The sequence below is a fragment of the Diorhabda carinulata genome, chromosome 6, assembly GCF_026250575.1.
Source record: "Diorhabda carinulata isolate Delta chromosome 6, icDioCari1.1, whole genome shotgun sequence".
Taxonomy (NCBI): Eukaryota; Metazoa; Arthropoda; class Insecta; order Coleoptera; family Chrysomelidae; genus Diorhabda; species Diorhabda carinulata.
Genome location: NC_079465.1, coordinates 11,747,262 through 11,769,226, shown reverse-complemented (window position 1 = coordinate 11,769,226; position 21,965 = coordinate 11,747,262). Strand labels below are relative to the sequence as shown.

The 21,965-nt window shown below is 31.7% G+C and overlaps 2 protein-coding genes across 11 annotated transcripts in view; one reads left to right on the top strand and one right to left on the bottom strand.

Moving 5' to 3' along the window:
• LOC130895024 (uncharacterized) overlaps positions 1 to 21,965 on the top strand; it is a 721,573-nt gene that overhangs the window by 209,875 nt on the left and 489,733 nt on the right. For 3 of the 10 annotated variants that reach the window (XM_057802117.1, XM_057802124.1, XM_057802129.1), the window contains exon 3: positions 11,697 to 11,717. The exons of the other annotated variants lie outside the window; for them this stretch is intronic. The gene's annotated coding sequence lies outside the window, so the exon portion shown is untranslated. The remainder of the gene's footprint in view (positions 1 to 11,696; positions 11,718 to 21,965) is intronic. 10 annotated transcript variants of the gene reach the window in all.
• LOC130895273 (histone-lysine N-methyltransferase SETMAR-like) lies at positions 16,790 to 17,857 on the bottom strand. The gene has a single exon (XM_057802495.1). The coding sequence runs from the start codon at positions 17,855 to 17,857 to the stop codon at positions 16,790 to 16,792; it is 1,068 nt and encodes a 355-aa protein (XP_057658478.1).

Sequence of the window (21,965 nt, the reverse complement as noted above, 5' to 3'; positions counted from 1 at the left end):
ATATTTTGTTTCAACCGGCTAAATATAATGTAATCCGATCTTTATATATATGCCTATAAATGTTCTTCATTTTAGGTCTCTTCTCTTTTAAAATTAGTTTTTTTGCAAATTTTAAAAGAAAGATAAATTTTGAGGTTTCGACATATATATATGAATAGTAAAAATGTCTTTGCCAGCTATATTATGAGTGGTTTCTTATTGGGAACGTGGCAAGGAAACACCAAAGTGGGCTAACTAATAAAGTTTTCGAATACTTATGTATTCATCGTCTGGGAATGAAATTATGGTCAAGTACAAATTAAAAAATTAAGAAATACTCTATTATCTAAGTATTCTGTGGAATGTTCAGACTTATCTAATAAGAAGTTGAAGAAATATCAAACAATATAGTTTACAATCTACCATCAGTCGAAGATGATATTGAGTCGAGTAGTGACCTATCTTAATTGATGAATTCGATAGTAGTGAGTCATGAATTTCATATTTTGAATATGAATTACTCAATAGTAAAGTGTTATGAATATCGTGTATTTCTTCTGTGTATATGTCAAGGATCGATTTGGCATTTAAATCATTTGCAGCAATCGGTTTAACAATAATACCTTCTAGCTTTGTTTTGTTTGAGCTACCAGTATTCGCAAGTATCATTGAATAATTTCGCCATTTTCTGTGTTACGTTGAAATACTTATCATTTTATAATATTGTTATTGCGTGCGTTATGTATGAATGTTATTTGAATATTCACAAGAATAAAAACCAGACGGCTCATGTTGCTGTGATTTGATTTCTCTACAAATTAAAATTCATATTACATCTGAAAGTTCCTTCTTACATTAATAATTATTTATACTATCTTCTTGCGGTTCAGAGTTTCCAAAGTACCATTCCTGTTTCAGGTCTTTTTTTTTGGAAATTTTCATGCTATGTTTGACAAAGGTGTATGATTTTACAAAAATTTGTGTTGATTAACAATTCTCGTCAATAACCATATACCTTACACATATTACACAAGACATGACAGAACTTTAGCCATAAACATAACCTCGATTTTATAATAAATTTACCAAAGCAATGCTAAGTTCACACTTTATCCAACTATCATAGATAGTTTGCAAACTAACCAAAAAGCCCGGCTAATTTGTGAAATTTTTTAATGGTTTCGACGGCGATGAAACTTATAGTTTGTAAACTATCTTGATAGTGTACAAACTAACCAATATTCATTGGTAGCTATTTTGTTAGGAAGTTGATTTTCCATTAAAATAAGCAGACATTTGAATAGTTTGTATCCTATCCAGCTAGTTTATTATTTATATTTTTAATGTTTTTTTGTATATAAGTTGATTCAACTACTGACAAGCTTACTAAAAATTTATTGTAATTCATGCATCATTAATGAATACTTGGTTTATAGAATGCATTTGTTTCGTTGAGCTCAGTATGGGGGGTATATTATCGTTTTATCATATTTGGAAAATTGAATGTTTATGGATATAGGTGAGAGAATCCAAGTTTGTACATTAACTCAATGTAAAGTAGCGTCATCCTATCTAAAGTAATGATAATTTAGTTTTTAGATTTTCTATTATTCAATAAACCAGATGTTGAGCCTTGTTCTGAACTACATTTTATATGAAAGAAGCAAACACCAGAATTGCTTGCGAGAACTTGGTAATAAGTAGTGGACGTTAATTCAGAGTAATTGATATGTCTCTATAATAGATTGTAAGGTAGAAACAATATTATCTTCGCAATAATCGTATCTCAAATTTCAGTAAATCATCAATCTTTATGAATTTTTAGTGATTCGGTTCGAGTTATGCGCTATATTTTGCACCATGCAACATAGTAACTACCAAAACTTGTTGCACGTTATTTCTTTAGAATCAATTGACAATAAATGCCTTTTTTGAGGGTCTCGGTCCTCATATATGTAGTCGAATCATGGAACTAGAAACTTTTGAGATGTTGGGATGATATAATGGATGGAAAGGCTTGCCACTTCGAAAGTACCATAAAGATTCGAAAATAAAACATATGAGACTCAAAATGAATACAAACACGTAAAAAGAGAATTGAATGTTTGTATCATATAACAAAGAATTAAAATCGATACGACTTACTACAGTTATTTACCAAGCTTACTATATAGTACTAGAGCAGAAACTATTGCCTCCAGATCATCTAACGCATCTAATACTGATTTATTCCGAGAAGCACCCAACAAAGGTAGAATAGCCATGCTAGTTGCCAACATCCGGACCAGATAGTCATTACCAGGAAAAGATAAAAAGATTTTAGTAGTCCCAATCAAAAAGAATTTTGTCACTCTACCAGAAATATTTGGAAAACACGTTTTTTTTACAATATTAATTTCAACAGTTCCTAGCTGCCAAATTTCATATTGGTTATATGAACAGTTTTTGAAAAATTTGATAGTCAAAAAACAGTGTATTTAAATTATTTTGCAATGAATGAATTCTAAATTATTATACTACACTTCATTTAAATTAAGACATTATTTTTAGTCGTAGTTGTGGTTTTGGTCGGGATTGAAATATTGATATTAGATCCATTCAGTAATGTTTATTTTTTTAAAGAATAAAATAGTAGAAAACCACTTCCTTTTCAATAACAAAGATAATTAACACAAATAAAACTAAAAACGTTGTACAAATATTGACATTATAATATGAATGCAAGCACGAAACTAATGCGCTTTTAATTTTAGTTTTATAAACAAAATTATATCAAATTGATCATTGTGTAAGAAGAAAAATGGAACGTCATCAGATCGACCTAGATTCCAGAGAAAAATCTATAGTTAGAATCTTCGTTTAAAAGTTGAAAAACGGTTCGCTTCGGATTAGCATTGTTAATAGTTTCGAAAGAAATATGTACATATATACAAACCAGTCAGCTGGGCTGTTTACTGTAAGAAGTCGCCAGTTTTGGTTGTTTTATTTATATTTACAAGAAACATAAATTAATTATAGTTTTAAAACTGTAGAATCTAATTTTGCTTTTCTGTTGGTTTTTTATTCGCCTCGAATGTTTTATAACTATTGGAATTGATTCGATCGTCGCGGTTAATCACTTCGCTTAGTTTCGTTACCTGCTTCTTTCACAAGTTCAAGTGTCTTTTTGTTTCATTAATTACATTTCTCCACTTCTTCCTGTCTCTACATGTGTTTTTCCAATCATAATTTTTTTAGTGTTTCGATGTATTCCATTATGTGGCTCGCCCATTGTTCTTTTGGTTTTCTTCTAATTATGTTAATGGTGGGTGTCCACTTTGTTAGTTTTTTAATTGATGACTACACTAACAAGGCTTCTTCTCAAGGATGTTCTCTATTTCTTTTTATTTAGCCACTAAGTCTGATTGACGAAATCTTTTCGATGTCTGTAATACGTAATAGTGAGTAAGTTCCATGATTTCATGAGGTTGATTTAATCGATTTGCTGTTTTTCTTGCACTCTTTTAGTTTTCAAAAATTATAGAAATAATCTCAACTCGTTCTGCAATACATATAACATTTTGGAAGTATTCAAAAAGTATCTAAATGCATTAACCAACCGCTATATTAAACTGTTCTTAAATTAAATTCAACATTTTTTTTTCAATTTTTGTTTTAATATTCTTCTGATATCTTAGATAAAACGATACTTTAGCAAACCACAATGTTGCATTTAAATTTTCTTGCAAATACAGTGTAAACCTTATTACATCTAAATGGCTTTTCTTTGGAGATATACGTGTGACAGTAGCTGAGCCACAGAAGCTCGGCGACAGTAGCTGGTTGGTGCATTGTCCCTAAAGCGATTGTCGAGAGGGATTCTGGTTTATTCGTTCGTTGACTTGCAAAGAAGTGGTGGTTTTTTGGAATACCTTATAATTGAGGAAGTTGAAGACTGTTAGGAAATCTGTTAGGAATGTTATTTGCACCACCATTTGGTACACTTTACATTTTTGCAACAAAACAAAAAGAAGACTATTTTAAAAAATTAATAACTACCATTTGCAAACTGACCTCACAAAACCGTCTACGAACAGAAACCCCTATGCGATCACAGCACAAAAGAAGCTTGCTCTAACGTTAAGATATGACGAAATATATTTAATTTCAGAGGTTTTTCTACTTTTTGTACTTATACTATATTTTTAGGTTAATTTATTTGATTCTTTTTAATAGTAAACGTTATCATTATATCACCAAATTATTACAAACGGTGAAAACCTTAAAGTACAAGTCACAACTAATTATTAACATTAGATATGTATGTATGAGAACCAAAATTTCTATCTCAACAACTTTATTTAAAAATGGTGTAGACAAGTGGTGTGTATGTTATTACAAATTACATTGTTAAAAATGTTGTGACAGTGAAACATTATAAATGTGTATTGGTGCTTCCTTTGTTTGACCCCAATACTGTTCATCGTTAATCAAATTATAGTCTCTATCATTAAGAATACTAGTATATATATATAATACAATTATAGAAATTAGGAGTGAAAGAAGATTGTACAAACTGTCAAAGTCATAAATGGCAGGTTGAGATGCTACTGCTTCTAGCAGCTTTTCATCTTCTTCAGGTATCAACAGAAGTTACGTAGACACTCGATATCAATCACTCAGCGATTGCCTCTAGACCAGAAGCGCCAATCGCCTCTAGGACAGTGATACCATTTGAAACAACGCTCACCAGTGCCGAGTCACTATAGCTCACAGTCAACTCAATTACTGCAGAATTGCATAAGGGACAATACACCTCAATGATTTGCCACACAATGATAGATGTCTGTATTGGAAAATATGCCCCCCTTATAAGAAAAATTAGGCATTTCCTTAAAATCTAATAAACACTGCTAAATATCGGATAGATTGTTTGCTGCATGTACCGGTTGTCCCAATAAGAATGGCTCTTGGCCATATCTCGGGAACCGTTTATAGTACAGCTTACTGATAGATGGACAGGACGTGGAGGCCTATTTTTTGACCAGTCTGATCACCAGACTTAACCGTTTTAGATTTCTATCTCTGGGACCGGATTGAAGACCTTGTTTGTGCAATTAGACCCACTACTAGAGATAACATGATCGAGAGAATACGAAACGCCATTCAGAGTATTTCGAGAGCAGAAATTGAGACTGCTGTTCAATCTACTCTTCAAAGAATAAACGCTTGTATCGAAAATGATGGGCGTCAATTTGAACATTTAGGTCGTCACTAGCGAGGTACCTTAAGTTATATTTCCATTTTAACTTCCATAACGCAGTTTCCCGGTTACAGTAATATTGACATAATTATTGGAACTATTATTAATAGAACAAGGAAAGACAATTTTGAGGTGTCAAAAAATCTTAAAATCCGTTCAGTCAAACCGGAGTAATTTATGTTTAAAGGAAAATGCTTAAAATTTACACATTTCATAAGATATATCGTAATACGAAAAAGATATCGACATGCGGTTTTCGCTATTCTGTTGCTAATTTGGTCTACTTTTATATTTCTTAATTAAAACTGCATGTTTCCATTCAACATTTTTCTAGGATAGGTAGATTTAAAAAAATAAATAAATAGCGCCCTCTAGCGTATACGTTACTCATTAGGTTGTTTCGAAATTATAACTCTTCTATTTGTAGAAAGGAGTTCTCTTCAAAAAGACTAAGTTTGCATAGATAGGTTAAGTAGAACTGAACTTACAAGCGTTTTTTCATAATAAAGTTCCCGCTTCTCCCCACCTCTTATTTGAAGAGATAGACTAAAACTTGTAAAATCAAATATACGCTGAATTTCTTGAAGAATACGATAATCATTGTTTAAATACATCTTAATTAGGCCAAATTTGTAAATTATTCATTTTATAATTTTTGGTATTTAATTACGCCCTTTGGCGATGGACCTACAACTTTGTAAAAAATTTCCAGGTTTTTTACGAGGTCTCTTTTATTATAAATTTTTTTTCCCGAAGCTGTACTATAAACGGTTCCCGAGATATGGCCGAGAGCCATTCTTATTGGGACACCCGGTACATAATCTCTCTATGGTATCATTTGGTTTTTTATTTCTTTTCCCATATTTTATAATATAATATTAATATAATATAATAATAATATTCTATTAACTAAAATTTAGCCACTTGTGCCTATTAAATCAAAATCATTTTCCTTAACATTATAAAAATGAATTCAGCCGTCTTAAGAAAGGATGTTACAGAAAATGAGTGTGAAATTAAACAACATAGTTAAACGATAAGCTTTATGCAACCTGGGGTTACGGAATTAGAGCAACTCCATTTATTTAAAAGTTCGAGATTGACGTGACCAAATTCGGTGCCATTTAAGTGAAGATGAGCAATAAATCAGCATGCGACCTCGGGTTAATTTTAAACTAGATGAATGAATCTGATATAAACGGGAAACAGAAAGGGATAAATTCGCTCTAAACGATTTTCCTTTTACTTAGAAAAAATAAATTCGTTTTAAAAAATGAATTTAAAAAAACTTCATTTTAATTATGATATCAAAAGAAACAAATGTAGGAGAGTTGGCAAAAGACAAAGTCTTTATCAAAAATCTAAGAGATGACACACCCAATGACGTAATTTTACCGTCACAAATTAGTTAGATGGGCCCCTCTCAATGAATACTATTATACAGAGTATAAGAACCGACACATCGAGCAGCAATTGTTGATCGCTTTGCCTAATGGTAAGTAGAAGGCGAACGATTCTGGGCAGTTAATTAGAGGTGACCTTATCTTAAAATTTTACAGAAACTTTTTATCTGTCAGTTGATGTAAAAAAATTCTCATATCAAGGACAATTTGATTCCAAAGCTTTTTCACTTTTATAATTTTTCATATATTACTATTATTTTCAAGGAAAAGTTTAATAACCAAAGACAAAAGATTACAAAAAAGTCGAAAGTTTGCTATGAATTCTTACATCAAATGTTATAATTTGCAAATCAGTTTTTCTATTAAATAAATTGTTATTGTATATTTTTTTATTTATAAAAAATCGCATCGACCGTAGAAGGTTATTAGTGAAGGAACAGTAAGTAATTACACTGAATTATATAAATTGCTCATTTTTGAAAATAACAATTCCTGATAAAGCCATTCAAGTATGATAGATAGTTCAGTTTTTTCTTTTAATGTGATATTCTGGACAATCTATGAGAATATGTTTCACTGATATAGTTACATTACATAAATCACATGTTGGGTTTCTTCATCAGGTAACTATGAGTAAAATTTGTATGTTCCAGAGAAATAATCACTTGGTGTTGTCTGTTATTGGAAAAGAAGACTCACTTTTCATATTAAGTTTAATTTCGCGGAGTTTTGATTCGTTTTCCGTCCACTGAGATTGCTGACTCGTTATTTTTTATTCAAACCGCATTTAAGATCCGAACTTTTATCCGAATTTTTACTATTGCATGCCCAACCATCATTCACTATATCATAAATGTCGAACCATGTTTCGTGATGAAAAATAATGAATCTATTAGTAGTTACCTATCTTACGTAAGTTCTCTATTCTCAAATGTAGCCTTTTTTGTTTTAAGGTGTTTATCAAAGTTTTTTTTATCATTTTAGACCGTTTTCAGACCGCTGACTTATTGAAGTCGATATTGCCGAGCAACAAATCGAGCTTTTATGGTTTACTGTCGCATCTGCCGCTACTAGCAGCAGCTCAAGTCAACCACTTTTTTTATTTATCTCGTGGATAATATGAATTTCTTGGAAGTGTTATTTCTATTATTCCTGGAGAGAAGACGAAAAAGACTAAAACCTTGTGAATAAATTTTAGGTACATCTTACTGCCAATGATCGTCTAAAATTTTTCCAGCTTCATAAACCAGTTGTCGTGATGAGATATTTCAGTTTCAAAGAACGTCAGTTACTTTTTACCATACTGTATCAAAAATTTCCGTTTTATCAACTACACGAATAAAACCTACTTGTCTTCGACGTCGCAGTATCTTCACGTGTGGAAAGCAAAATATTGCAATCTGGTTGAAGTAAATCCATGAAATTGACGAACGATTTAATATTTCTAATAAACAACTTTTCCTTAAATAGCAGGTTGGAAAACATTGACTTGCGAAAAATTTGATTCGTTGGAAGACAGCGCGATTTCAGTTGACTAGTGACGATGTCCGATACTCATCAAACAAATAATGTAAAAAAGAGTTTTCTGCGCATGAAAACATATGCTTTTTTATTGAATTAGCTCAAAATAACATGTCAAAATTGACGTTTTTATCTAATTTGGTCTTGATGCAAATATTTTATGAAGTTTCATAGAAAATAGACCTAAATTCAATACCTATCATCAAGTAGAACATATAAAAAGATCTAAGAAGTAAAAATTTAAAGAAAAAGTAGTATTTATTATACTATTCAATTACGTTGATTCATTGTGTCAATTTTTCTCGGGTACTTAAAAAAATTATATTTTTTCCCTTCCCTTTCCCTTCACTTCCACCCTATAGTCACGCCTCCGTACATATCGATATTTCATCTACATGCAAATATGCAGGTATCATTCAATATCAGTACATTTATATTTTGAATACAGTCCCTAGAGGGATATGTGTTCTGTTATTCAGCTGTATTTTCACGGTGGACTTGATATTTGGGTCATTTTCAAACAGAACTAATAGCTAGTATAGGGTAGAAGGTTCATTACTTATTTGGAATTGATTTGAACAGCATCCACTGTTAGTTGTAAACCCTCTTTTTATACTGTGAAACCCTGTGGTCTGCGTGTTCATTGTATTGAGAATTAACAATGGGAAGGTGCAAATTTGCATAGGAGATGAAATTATATGCTGATCTATAAATATAAAAATGTACTTGTTGTCCATATTGTATAGATGTAAAATTGTTTATTACATAGTTCTCCAAATAAAAATTTGTGCTTTGCTGAAGATATAGTTAGGTAGACTGCGGTACTTCATACATTTTTAATGCTCAGTTACTTCAAAATACATTTTGGAAAAGAGAATTTGTTGCCGATGGAAATTTAAATACGCGGCAAATTTGCGTACTCCTAATTTATTGTATTGTTTGCAGAGAAACTTCTTTCTTTTTTAATATTTTCAATTTTTTTTTGTATTCATATATATTTGAACTATATATTTTTTGTTAGACTACGAAAATATTTGGATAACATGTGATTTCTTTTGCTACTTTCCATTTTCATATAAGTAAAATAATTGATAAATGATGCAATTGTCTCTGTAAAAAGATTTTATGTTAGTAGTTTCACTTTTTGTCCAGAACTTTAATGGATGTAGATTTGTCATATAATGACATGAATGAAATTAGTTGAATCACTTTTCTTGAGATGGTCAAAGTGCAGGCTTGAGCGGATACAGCGGGTAGACTTCTCCGCTTCTTGTGGACTTACTAGTAATTGTTTAAATTGAACTTACACTTCGTTATTTATTGAGATTGCGAGTTACACCTTGATTAAATCGATTCAAGCTCACTCTAACAACAGTAGACATATTTAAAACAAATACTAATTCCAAATTTCAAAAATGGCAAAAGTATTGAACTTTATATAACTTCAAACAATTTTCCATTGTCAAAATCAGATTGACTTATTGACACTTGGTATTACGGGCTGATAAACTTTTCATTTTTTTAAAACAAATCAGTGCCAAGAAGTCGTCGCTTTTTCGTCAAAATTTAATCATTCCACAGTGTATAAAGCAGATATACACTCCCAGGGGAATTGAACGGCTCCTTAGATCTCTTCAATTCTTTTATTTCCATTATTTTATTGTAGTGGTAGGTATGGCTTCTGATAATCTTGTTTCTTAATCTTTCTATAAACTATTGCCTTTTGTTTCTTCCGTTATTCTCTCTCTTATTTTCTAATATCTTCTCTCACTGTGCCCTCCCATCTTATTCTTGGTCGTCCTCAGTATCCATCTTTCATTAGTCTGCAATTTCTTAGTTTTCAATTTTCAACTTGATTTTAGTACTTGAGTTTCGATCTCATTTATATTTCCAATATGCTCTATTTTCATTTTTTCAAAACTGCAATTTTCCATTTTTATGTTGTTCTTATTTTTTTCTCTTATGATGATCCCCTCTTATGACTTTCCGCCTTTATACATTCAATTATTAATTAATTCTGTGAATCATTAATTCTGTGTATATAGATAGTACTTAAGAAATATCTGTTCATAAACACGAACGTGTTTACGTACGTCACTCTATATCAAAATTAATCTGTCAAAATAAAATCTTGTGCATTCGCTTGCGAGAAAGCCACAACAGATCTTGAACGTTAAACCTAATCTACCTAACTCAAAAAAAATTTCTACTTATATGAAATTTCTCCTGTCTGCTATGTATGTATGTTCTAAAAAATGTAATGTTGAAAACTGATTGTGAGCTTTATTCCATTATTTTTCTTTATTTCCTAATAAAAACCGAACAATAAACTTCTGAAATAACCTGGAGAGTGAATATAAACTGTATGTATGTTTCTAAATGTAACGGAAGTTTTGAATAATTTGAAACTCGATTTATGACAGTATCATCAACATAAAAGATTTATCATTTTACAGATTATTCCTATGACGTTGATTGACTGTTATTGTTTTCTTTATCACAATTTAACTAACAAAAGGAAATATAGCCATCGCGTTATAATTCAGTATTTGGAAAATAGATTAATATGTCATAAATACGATAAAAAATATAAAACCGAATTAACAAAACGTGAAATTTCAGATATTCATACATATAATAATAAAAATTCTTGAAAAAGAGTTGAATATCAGAAAATTGACAATTGTAGCAAAATTACAATATAATTGTGAATAATTTGAATTCAAATTTGCTCCTTTTTCATATTATTTTGTGGATAATAAGTTTTGATTTGGTTGGAATATATCTTATGTTGATGTTCACGTGGAAGTACAGATTGATATAATTACACAAGATTTCAATTTAAAATCATATTTTGACAAATACTTAATCACTGAAACGTAAAGAATATTTTTCTATAAATCTACATTATTAAGAGACGATCAAAAATCAAAAAAATTGATAAGTAAAAATATATAAAAAAGGTCTTAGAATCAAGGAATTAAATAGATTTTAACCAAATGATATCAATGATTGAACATTAATTTATTAAAAACATTTCTGTACTTTTTTTTAATATTTGATACACTAAAATAAAAAAAAATCTCTTTGCAGTAATTATATTGGGGAAGGAACGTTTTTGTATGGGTTATAGCTTAGTTTTAGGGATGGCCTGATATAGGAAGAAGTTTTCTCTACCGAGCTGGGATGGGGGTGATTTTTTGGCTATCTTTTCGTGTGGCACTTGCTTCCTTATGTACGTCTGTCTACTATAATACGTAGAATTAAGTTAATCATTTCATGAGAGAATGGAATATGACGAGACAAAATGCTTTTGGAGTTTATTGAGTAGGCAGATGTGCGTAAGGGCGAGTACGGCTGCCAATCTATTATTCCTTGTCTTTGGCTTATGAACAAGTTCACCAGCTCACAGGAAACCTGCTACACGACTAAGTTTATACATTACCTACATTGCAACTAAACTTTGTGTTCACATTTGGTGTCGGTTTATTTATTACAAATGATTGTTCAGTACTACTCATAGTAAATTAAATTTTTGTGTTTTGTTTCAGGTAAATCAGAGTCAAATTAATGTAAGTAATTAGTTTTTAATTTCTTATTCATATTTATAATTGAAAGAGGGCACAGAATGCCACTTCCGATTATTTTAAATTTCTATTAGCTGATATGTTATAAAGTATAATGAAAAACATCTTAAATTAGAAGAAATTAGGATTTGTCAAGGAAGTGAGTGAAAATCTATATATAATTTTTTTAAATTTCAATTACTGCAACAAATTACTAGAAAACAATTGTTTCTATTTAGTTTCTCTCAGAATACAGTTCATATTCTATTATTAAATAAAATACAATTATCTTTGGATAATAACAACGTTGTATCAAGTAACTTACTTGGTAATTATGGAAATGATGATATAATTTACCGTTCTCCAAAGTATTTCAATTAATTTGTTCAAGTTTGTTCTACTTTATCTTTAATTCCTGGTTATGTATAAATCAGTCAAATTTATAACTTGAATATTGGCGATTGTAAACTTACTTACGGGAAGAGGGTACCTAGAAGCTAAAAAATCACGGCAGGGCACACTTAATTACCAAGTACCAATATCAGGGAAATTGAGGAAAGGCTCTTAACAGATCCACTAGTAAAGTTGAATGATGGGCCTAATACTTAGAAGTGTTGAATGAAAAATTGGAATAATTGTAACAGAAAGAAAATATAGGGGAGGAAATAGGGAAGCAGGAGGAATGGACTCCAGCAGAAAATATTAAATACAGCGGCGTAGATATACAGAAAAGAATTTGCAGAATAATAGAGAAAATTTGGAATGGAGAACAAATGTCTGAGAGATGGAATAATATTTCCAATAATCAAGAAGAGAGAGGAAAGTAGGTGTGAAAATTGTTGATTGATGTACAAAGTTGTGGCTAGTGCTCTGAGAAACAGAGTGAACCGAGGAAAGTGTGGAAGAATACCAGGTAAATTGCAATAAGGGAAAATAAACAACAGAACAAATATTTACCTTTAAGACGATAAATAGATACCACTATGAGCGAAATGCAGTCCTTCATGTTATGTTTATAGATTTTAAGCAGATAGAAATTAAATGTATATCGCCTTTAATTGTGAAGCTAGCCAAGATGACATTAGACAACTTGTAACCTTACTTCGAAAGGAAGTGGGAAGTGGTATTCGGCCTCAGTTAAAGTATTTAAATAACTGATAATATTGATGGGGTCAACAATTAATATTAAATAGGACGCCACTAACTTTTCAACTTTTCAACGAACGACGTTAAAAGTGAATAAAAAAGATGGAAAAGCTGGAAACACCTTATGAATTAAATTAAATTGAAAATTAAACAAACTAAAACTATCTCCGGATACGATTATCCAACTTAATAATTATTGCTGTAAACATTAAAACACTTTAAGAAACGCTTTAATATTCACGAAAAGGATAAACAGACACTACAATCAATTAAAAAAAAGAAGAGAAACAAAACATCAAAACATAAAACATTTTTCCTTACTATATGTACAAGGCCTTTCCCAACAATTATCGAATTATTTCAATAAATATGATATTAGTATAAGTCATAGAGGACATAATACATTATCCAAATATTTCACTAATTTGAAATCTAAAATACCAAAAAACAAAAGTAGTAATATTATATATCAAGTGCCTTGCACTGATTGTGACGCTGTCTCTCAATATTTGGAAAATAGACTAAAAGATCATCAATACGATGAAAAAAATAAAACTGCGTTAACGAAATATGGAATATCAAAAAAACAAATTCAATTATAAATATTAAACATTCTTGGAACGGAATCTAATACACAAAAAAGAGAATTTTTTGGTATAGGTGATCTATTGATTAATATAAATAAGCAAATTGTCAGTGTCATCATCATATTTTCATAGACTTGAAGAAAAGTCGATACGTCAAATTTTATCTTTCAAAAACTAATTTTAAAACAAAATAGACCTAAAATCAAGAACATTTAGATGCATTAATATATATTAAAAGGTCTAATAAATCAGAAATTTATATTTGCCAGCGGTTTTTTATTGGGAACGTGGCAAGGAAACACCAATATATTTTCCGAGCTTTCGAATACTTATGTATTCATCGTCTGGGACTGAAATTTGGTCAAATACAATATAAGAAATATATATGAATGTATAACAATAGTAAAATTTTACTTATAATAATTAAGATTTTCGCTGATTTTTGATACTCTTAAAAATTTTAAACTCATAGTTTGATGTTTAATCATGATTGGTTAATTTATGGATAATATGGATAAATTTCAATAGTTATGAATGTAGTTGAATATTCATTGGCTAAAATATAAATGACAATAAATTTTATAGGTTAGGTTATAAGTGAAGTTGAAATTTATGGGTTAGGTGAGGTTAGTTGGTTGTTAATGTCGTTGAATTTTTATAGAATTTGTTTTTACAAAATCTAAAAGATATGCATAAATTAAACTAAGGTTATTTAAATCAGTTTTCTTATTAATACATTGATCATTTTGGGCAATATATGTTGTTTCTAAAAAAAACTACAAAAAACGTTTATTTGGGTTGCAGCTCTCAACAAAATTGGAGTTGTATTTGTTGTTTGTGGTGCACCGTTTGAATAATTTTTGAACTACCAACCTGGCAGCTTTAGAGCTGCGGGAAAAAAATAAAATGAGGAAGGAAACAGGAAAACAGATGGAAATTACTGAAGAAGGAATAAGTTACTAGAAAATGTGAAAAAAATTAATATATATTTTTAAATATAACCAAAAAAGAATCTGTTCTATTCTATTCGTTCTATTCCCCAAATAAATAGAAAATACGAATTTACACGGAAACTATTTTACAAAATTTGCTTAAACTAATGGAAATTAATAAAGACAACTGTGATTATTTGAGCACCATAATAAAAAATCAAAGTAAAAAAGTTATTAGAAAAATTCACCAGCGATTATAAAGAATATTACCACAAATTAACTACAATCGATTTGAACACTTGAGTGTAGAAAAGTAGAGAACGATTTTATATACATTCCGGGGTTTTATATCTCTCGAATGGTGTCGATAACAAATTAATTTCTTCAAAAACTCGAATGTCAGAATAAATAAATCAGAAATGACTCCTGTGCCACAATACGTGAACAAGGGAATATTCGAAAGAAAACCGATACAATCTAAATTGCATGTTAAAAACTCCAACTTTAGAGCAACGAGTGATGGGACTGTACAAGAGCAATTTGGGGTTCAAATGGTATTAAATCAAATATCGGAAGCGGCTTTTAATCTAGTGTTGGAAACATTTTTACGAAATAACAATCTACAAATAAGGGGTTTATTTATCACCATAAAAAGTGAATTATGGAATAAGAATAAATCCATAGAAAACAAAGTACATAGTGTGGAATGTGGTTAGGAGGAATACATAGAGATTAAAGCAGGAAAGGACAGTGAATATAAGGTAGATAGATGTGGATTCAAATCCCTGTCAAATTAAAATGAAGAACGGACTGAAATGAATAAATAAATAACGAAGGCCGCCGTCACTCTTGAGAGAATACAAAGTGAAAAGTTAACCTCACTCTCCGTACGTGTCCAACCAATAGGAGCAACGAATCTCTGCTAAAGATAAATAATGTATCGATGCGAGATGTCGCGTCGATTTCGGGTAGATGATTGGCGCAACCCACGGATCGGGAGCGTCGGCCTTGGGTTCGTGTAAGGAGGTAGGTAGGAGAGGGTGTAATGAAACAGTGTGAAAGGTAGAGAGAAGTGAGTATGCTGGATTTATCTAAAACTTGTAACAAAGTATATTGAAGATCATTTGTAATTCCATGAGTTAGGCGTCGGTCAATCGGGTGGCGAAGGAATATTGTTTTAGTGAGGTAGCTGTTCGAGAAATGTCGTAAATGTACATATAATGTATTTTTAAGTGCATAGAGTGATTGCCACAAAAATATCAATTTAGTATTTGATTTTCTAACAAATTTGATTGTTTGAATCAGTGGAATGCAGAAAAAACAATTACGAAAAGTAAATTATAATCCAAAATCGTAACAATGAAAAATCGGTTACCAAATCTGCTTCAAATATATTTTACGCAATAAGGTACCTATTTTATGCAATGAATTGCACTAAAATAATTTTTGATATAACCATTTTAAAAAATGTACAATTAAAAATCGTACCAATAAACCGTTAAAAACCGAAGTTATTAGATTACGAAATTGGAATCAATCGTACAAATTGAATTCGAAATAGATTACGAGATCGAACTAGTGAACTAAAATAATGTGCAATTCTACCTAGCTCGATTGAGTTTTATTTTGCAAAATTTAAAAATCTGCTGAAATATTGTTGTGAACTGAATAAGATGATTCAACGATTTAAAACTATAAATAAAGTGAGTCTCGATTCAGCCAATCATGGAAATTGTCTGAAAATATGAAAATCTCATGTTTAATCTCCACAAGTTCAAATTTAAGTGGAAATAAATCGTGAACCTCGTTCAATGTATCAAAATTTTTTTTAAAAATAAACATCGAATTTTTATTAGATGAATAAAGTATTCTATAAACTTGACTATATTCCACCAAACATTACTTGAATAGGACATTATAACAGAAAATATTGATATTCATAGTCCAGGCGTCAAAGGTATTTGAGTATGCAAAATGTTAGGACTGGCAACTATGTTCAATTATGACCTCTTTTCCTCACCCTTCTGACGGTTAGCACGTAATACCACTTGAAGTATTCAGTAGCGGACAAGTGATAAAAGTAAAGAAGCGAGAACTAAACGAATTGCTGAAAACCCAAAACCACTAACGTTTATTTGTGTTCAAAAAGCAGCAGATCGCAGAAAAGATTATATTAGTAAAAAAAATTGATACAGGATCTATAATCCACATAATTGTTCCTGGTATCGTAATAGTACTGCAACTTATATTAGTGAAGAGAAAATGAGGCGTCTAAAATTTAACATTACTAAAGCAGGATAATGCATCTATTTCCACTTCATCTATGGAAGTAAATACGAGGGTGAATCAAATATAAACAAGACTTATTTTTTAAAATATTTATTTTGATTTTAAACGCACAAACAATCATAGTTTATTTTTCTACATAATCTCCTGATTTAGAAACACATTTTTCCCAGCGTATACGTAATTTTTTAATTCCTTCCAGGTAAAAAGAGTCAGGTCGTGTTTGTAGCCAATTGCGCACATATGCTTCAACCTCATTATCGCTGTGGAATTTTTGCCCTCCCAAAGCTTCCTTGAGAGGACCAAAGACATGGAAGTCGCAGGGAGACAGGTCTGGACTGTATGGAGGGTGTTCCAGTGTCTCCCAACCCAGTTGCTCCAATTTTTGTACTGTCAGGGCTTCCGTATGGGGGCGAGCATTGTCATGGAGGAGAATCACTTTTCTCATTGGAAGGTGTCGTCTTTTGCGGCGATATGCAAGTCTGACCTCAGTCAAAATTTTGCAGTAGTACGCCGCATTAATTGTTCTGCGCTCATGCAAAAAATCAAGGTGCAGCAGGCCACACTGGTCAAAAAAAACGGTAGCCAAAACCTTGCCAGCCGATAATCGTGACTTGGCTTTCACTGGTCCGGTTTCTCCTTTCTTCCTCCACTCCATACTCGCTTGTTTCGACTCAGGGGTGTAGTGATGCACCCACGTTTCATCACAGGTGACAATGTGAGAAAGAAATGGGTCTCCTTCTTCCCGAAATCGAGCAAGAAGACGCTTACACACTTGAAAACGATTCAGTTTCTGGTCAACTGTCAGAAGACGAGGAACCCACCTGGCACACACCTTGCGATACCCTAGCTCCTCTGAGAGTATAGAGTAAGTGCTCCCATAACTTATTCCAACCTTAATTGCAATATCCGAAGTTGTTAGACGCCTATCACCTTCAACAAGTTGACGAACACTGTCGATGTTGCCCGCTGTAATGCTGGTGCGGGGTCTGCGGTCATGGCTCTCATTTTCAACACGTTCACGGCCCTCCACGAACTGTTTATGCCAAGCAAACACTCTAGCTCGCGACAGCGTCTTTTCCCCGAACTGTGCAGTCAATCTTCTCAAGATTTCGGCCGGTTTTACACCTTCTGCAGCTAAAAACTTTATAACAATACGTTGCGCAATAGAGGGAGGTACCTCCTGCTCGGACATCGTAACGATGGACACTGAGCGAGTCTATGATGATGAGTCACGTGCTTCCCCTACTCCTGACAAACCAACCTAACAGCCAATAACAGCGGAACGTTCTTCCATCACTATTGCGCGCGCAGGTCCAAAAGTCTCGTTTATATTTGATTCACCCTCGTATTTTAGATAGCTCCCGTATTCGTCTATCATTAAAAAGTGAATTTCAACATTTTGGATAAACAATCAAGAACTAAGGACAAAACTCTTTTTTTAATGTTCTAAAATTGGAACAGCGGAACAAATTTTAAATACTACCCAAAAAACAAGATGATTTTTTCATTGAAATTGCGGCTACCAAGTAATTCAAGTAATTATATGAATCCAGCAAGGTGACTTTCAAATAAAATGCCACATCTTTGGGCATGTCCGCATCCCTCTTCAAAATAAATCAACGAGAAAGAATATAGAAAGGTTAAAAAGGTTAGAGTATCATGGGACTAAGTTGATAGAGTAGACTTAGAATGACACTATGCTGACCAATAAAAATGAATATAGAAAAAATATTTCTCATTTCTTTGTTAAGCACATTTCCTACGATCTAATTAGTAGGTTTTAACGAGTGTTAGTGTTTCCCAATAGCCAAACCTAATTGATCTAGATTAATTATAGCTGTAAGAGAAAGTAATCAGTAGATTTCTTTCGAGCATGTCAATTTGTTCTATATTGCCATATAATTTGCTAATTGTAAAAATTGTTATAGATTGAATAACTTTTCAGACAAACCTCAAATACCATTGAATGAAGTCATGGAACAAATTCGAACCGTAAATTAGTAGCTGAACAACTTTGAAAAGAAATATTAAAAACTATAGTAATACCAAATGTCTATGAAGTGATGAAATTTTAATTGAACGGTTTTTACAAAATGGTGAATCACCGAATACAAATGTTTATAGAAGCATTGATCAGTACTTACAAACAATAAAAAATCAAGTGAGAATTATAATCGACGAAATCAGACTTTTATAAAGACTCCAGCCATTAAAAAACCTGGATAACTAAGTGTCAACATTAATTGTGTGTGAAGATATAGACAACAAATTGCTGATTCCTAAAAATATAGTTCGGAATTCATCATTATTTATTCATGGAGCTATAGATATATAGATTTCAACAAATAAACATCAACAAACATCATTATAATTTCTTATGATATGTTAAATTTGCTTTTTTGTATTAAATAATTTAATACTTGTTTATTTAATATGTATTGGAGTGAAATATGAAAAAAATGGCAGCATCCAAAATCATAATCTACATGCTTTTCTGAGTTTGAAATAATACAAGGAAAACGGTCACATTTTGCTCATTCAACCCAACCTGTGGCCGGTCTATTGCTGCCTCAAACATCCGCAAATTTATTCCTATTGTTCTACTAATTAATAAGAATTGGTTTCTAAAATTCATCTGTAGAATCTAAAGATTTACTTAATAAAATACACACATCCATTGTAAATGTATGTTTCCATTCTTCCACCTTATGTTTTCTCAATCTTTTTTTTATTTCCACCTCTTCAAACTATCACCTTTTCTGTGACATATTGAAAGACCATGCATTGAAATTTAACTCTATTTGTTCATATTTATTCACAATTAAATTTACCATATGACATTCGAAGAAGAAAAGTTTGGAACTCGTTTTAATTATAACGATCCATTAACTTGTGAACTTTACGGAAATGAAATCCAAATAACAGTATATTGACGTTAATATGTTGTTAAACTGACTTCGTATTAAAAATTTCTTTCAAAATACTCAGTTACCAATATCATGAAACAAATATAAAACAACAGATTGGAACACTTCTAAAAATTAGTCCAACAGAAGGATCGAATTGCGTGCAGTAAACCATTCAGTAGCAACAAAAATATCGATTTACTACTAAAATCGACAATGAGATGTAGAGTTAGTAGAACGCACTATAGCAATTCAATGCCTACTTCGGCTAACAGAAAAATATTTTCGATTTACAGAGAAGTTTATTCCAGAAGACGCGTGCTCGAATATGACCAGAAATCAATTATGAGCGCATTCGCCCTGCTTACAGAAGAGTTGAATCGGTTTATAATTAATACCAGTTCCCATACCGTTGCAGTTGAACCAATATTTTATCGCTTCTCAGTATCTGCATAAAAAATCATGGTTTTTTCGTTACACCGCCAAAGTGAAAGCACCACCCATGCATTTTTTTCCACCTCTGACGAACATTGTGGTACCCAATGTGAACCCAATGCAATGCACATAATAACCAAATAATATCGAAATCATGAAGCATTTATTCTCTTCAGTTTTTTTGTATTGGATGTCAATGTGATGAAGTATTGTATAAGTGCTTGACTGTGTATATGTTTTCTGTGGCTAAGACGAGGTCTTATTGTTCTATTTTCTTTCCTTTTTGGAGGTCCTTCTAGTTTCGAATAAATGAGCGCTAACTGTACTCTAATACGAGGCTTGCCCATGAAATAAGGTTCCCAATAAACATGTTTATTGGCATTGAATAATACTTGTTCGGAAAGCTTAGACTTCCATCTATTTTTCGACACAATCGCTGTTTAGATCAATGAATTTTTGCATGTGGTGTACCATCTTCATGCCTGAATCGTAGAAATTTGTCGTCTCGTTGTGCAGATAGCTTAAAATATCTCCTTACAGCTCTTCGTTGGTCGTGGAATGCGTTTGGAACGATTTTTTGCACACAAAAAAACGAAGAGTAATTCGCACCTGGCGTGAGAATAAAATGGAAGCTTCATCTTTCCCAGCTACCATAACAAGAAACAAGGGTTGAAACTGGGATAAAGGGATTCAAGCTACACGCCATTCCCGTCAAATTCCGCCTAATAGCGTTCCTAGCATCCACAACTCCTTGTGAATATTATTTTATGGACAACCCTCGTACATTTGAAAAAATTAATATTCAGGGGATATGGGCTTTAAATAACAATGTAAGTTCTCTTTTAATAAATAACTATTTAGTCCAAAGAAATCAAATAAAGGACTCTCGATTAGACAGATACATTTAAAGCAGTCGCGAAGTACCATACATATGATGAAAAATTTCGTATCTGTGTGTTATCAACATATATGTAGATAAACAGTGTACATGGGAAGCTAGTTTAGCGCAAGATATCGGAATTTACTAAATTATTGTTGAAAGACCTTATATTATATTTATGTAGGTATTTACGAAAATATCCATAACAATTATTTAGAAAGCCAGTACAAAGAACTGACAATAAAACCAAATCTTGTACTTTTTATGAGCCCTAATGGCCATTTCCCATAAATTACTTAATTAGAAATGATAGTAATCTAACCTTATGCCACCCAGTTAGTGTCATTTCGATTGTCAATTAGGTTGATATCTACTGTAAGTTGTACCTTCTATTGCATTAATCACCAATTATAATGTCATTAAACAAGGATTGACTAGTTTTTAAATATAGAAATTAAGCGACATTGAAAAAATCATTCGTTATGCTAATACAGCAGTTTTTTATTTTCGTACGTATCGAGATCTAATAACTAAATAAAGTTGTTACACCGTCAATTTCGCTCTATATTACAGCATCAGGTCGAGTTGAATTTAAACCCCATATTTTACTTTGTAAAAAGCTGAAAGCCACATGATGCAATGTCGAGAAAATAATAGTACTGGATCATTGTCACGGTATTTTTTTCTCTTAACCCTTCCGCAGTTAAAAAATTACGTGAGAGTTATGAATTATTGAACTCAGTGAAAGTACATGTATTTATTGAAAAATATCATAGTCTTGAATGTGATTTTACAGTTTGAAAGAGTTGGAATCTCCCACTTACTTTTTTGTTCGTCCGAGCGAGAGGGTCTAGCGTTATTTTTCTGCAGCATCACCATTCTTGTTACTTAATACCCACATGCTTTGAATGTTAATTTCTTCATACTGATCGAAGTACAATCGACTCTCATTAATTCGAACCCAGAAAGGCCCCAAAGTAGTTAAGAAGCTGGGACAATAAGACTTCGTACTAGCCACACAAAAGATATTGTTGCCACTACCCAGTCTGGCATTATCTTCTCTTAGGCACTGCGTCGGA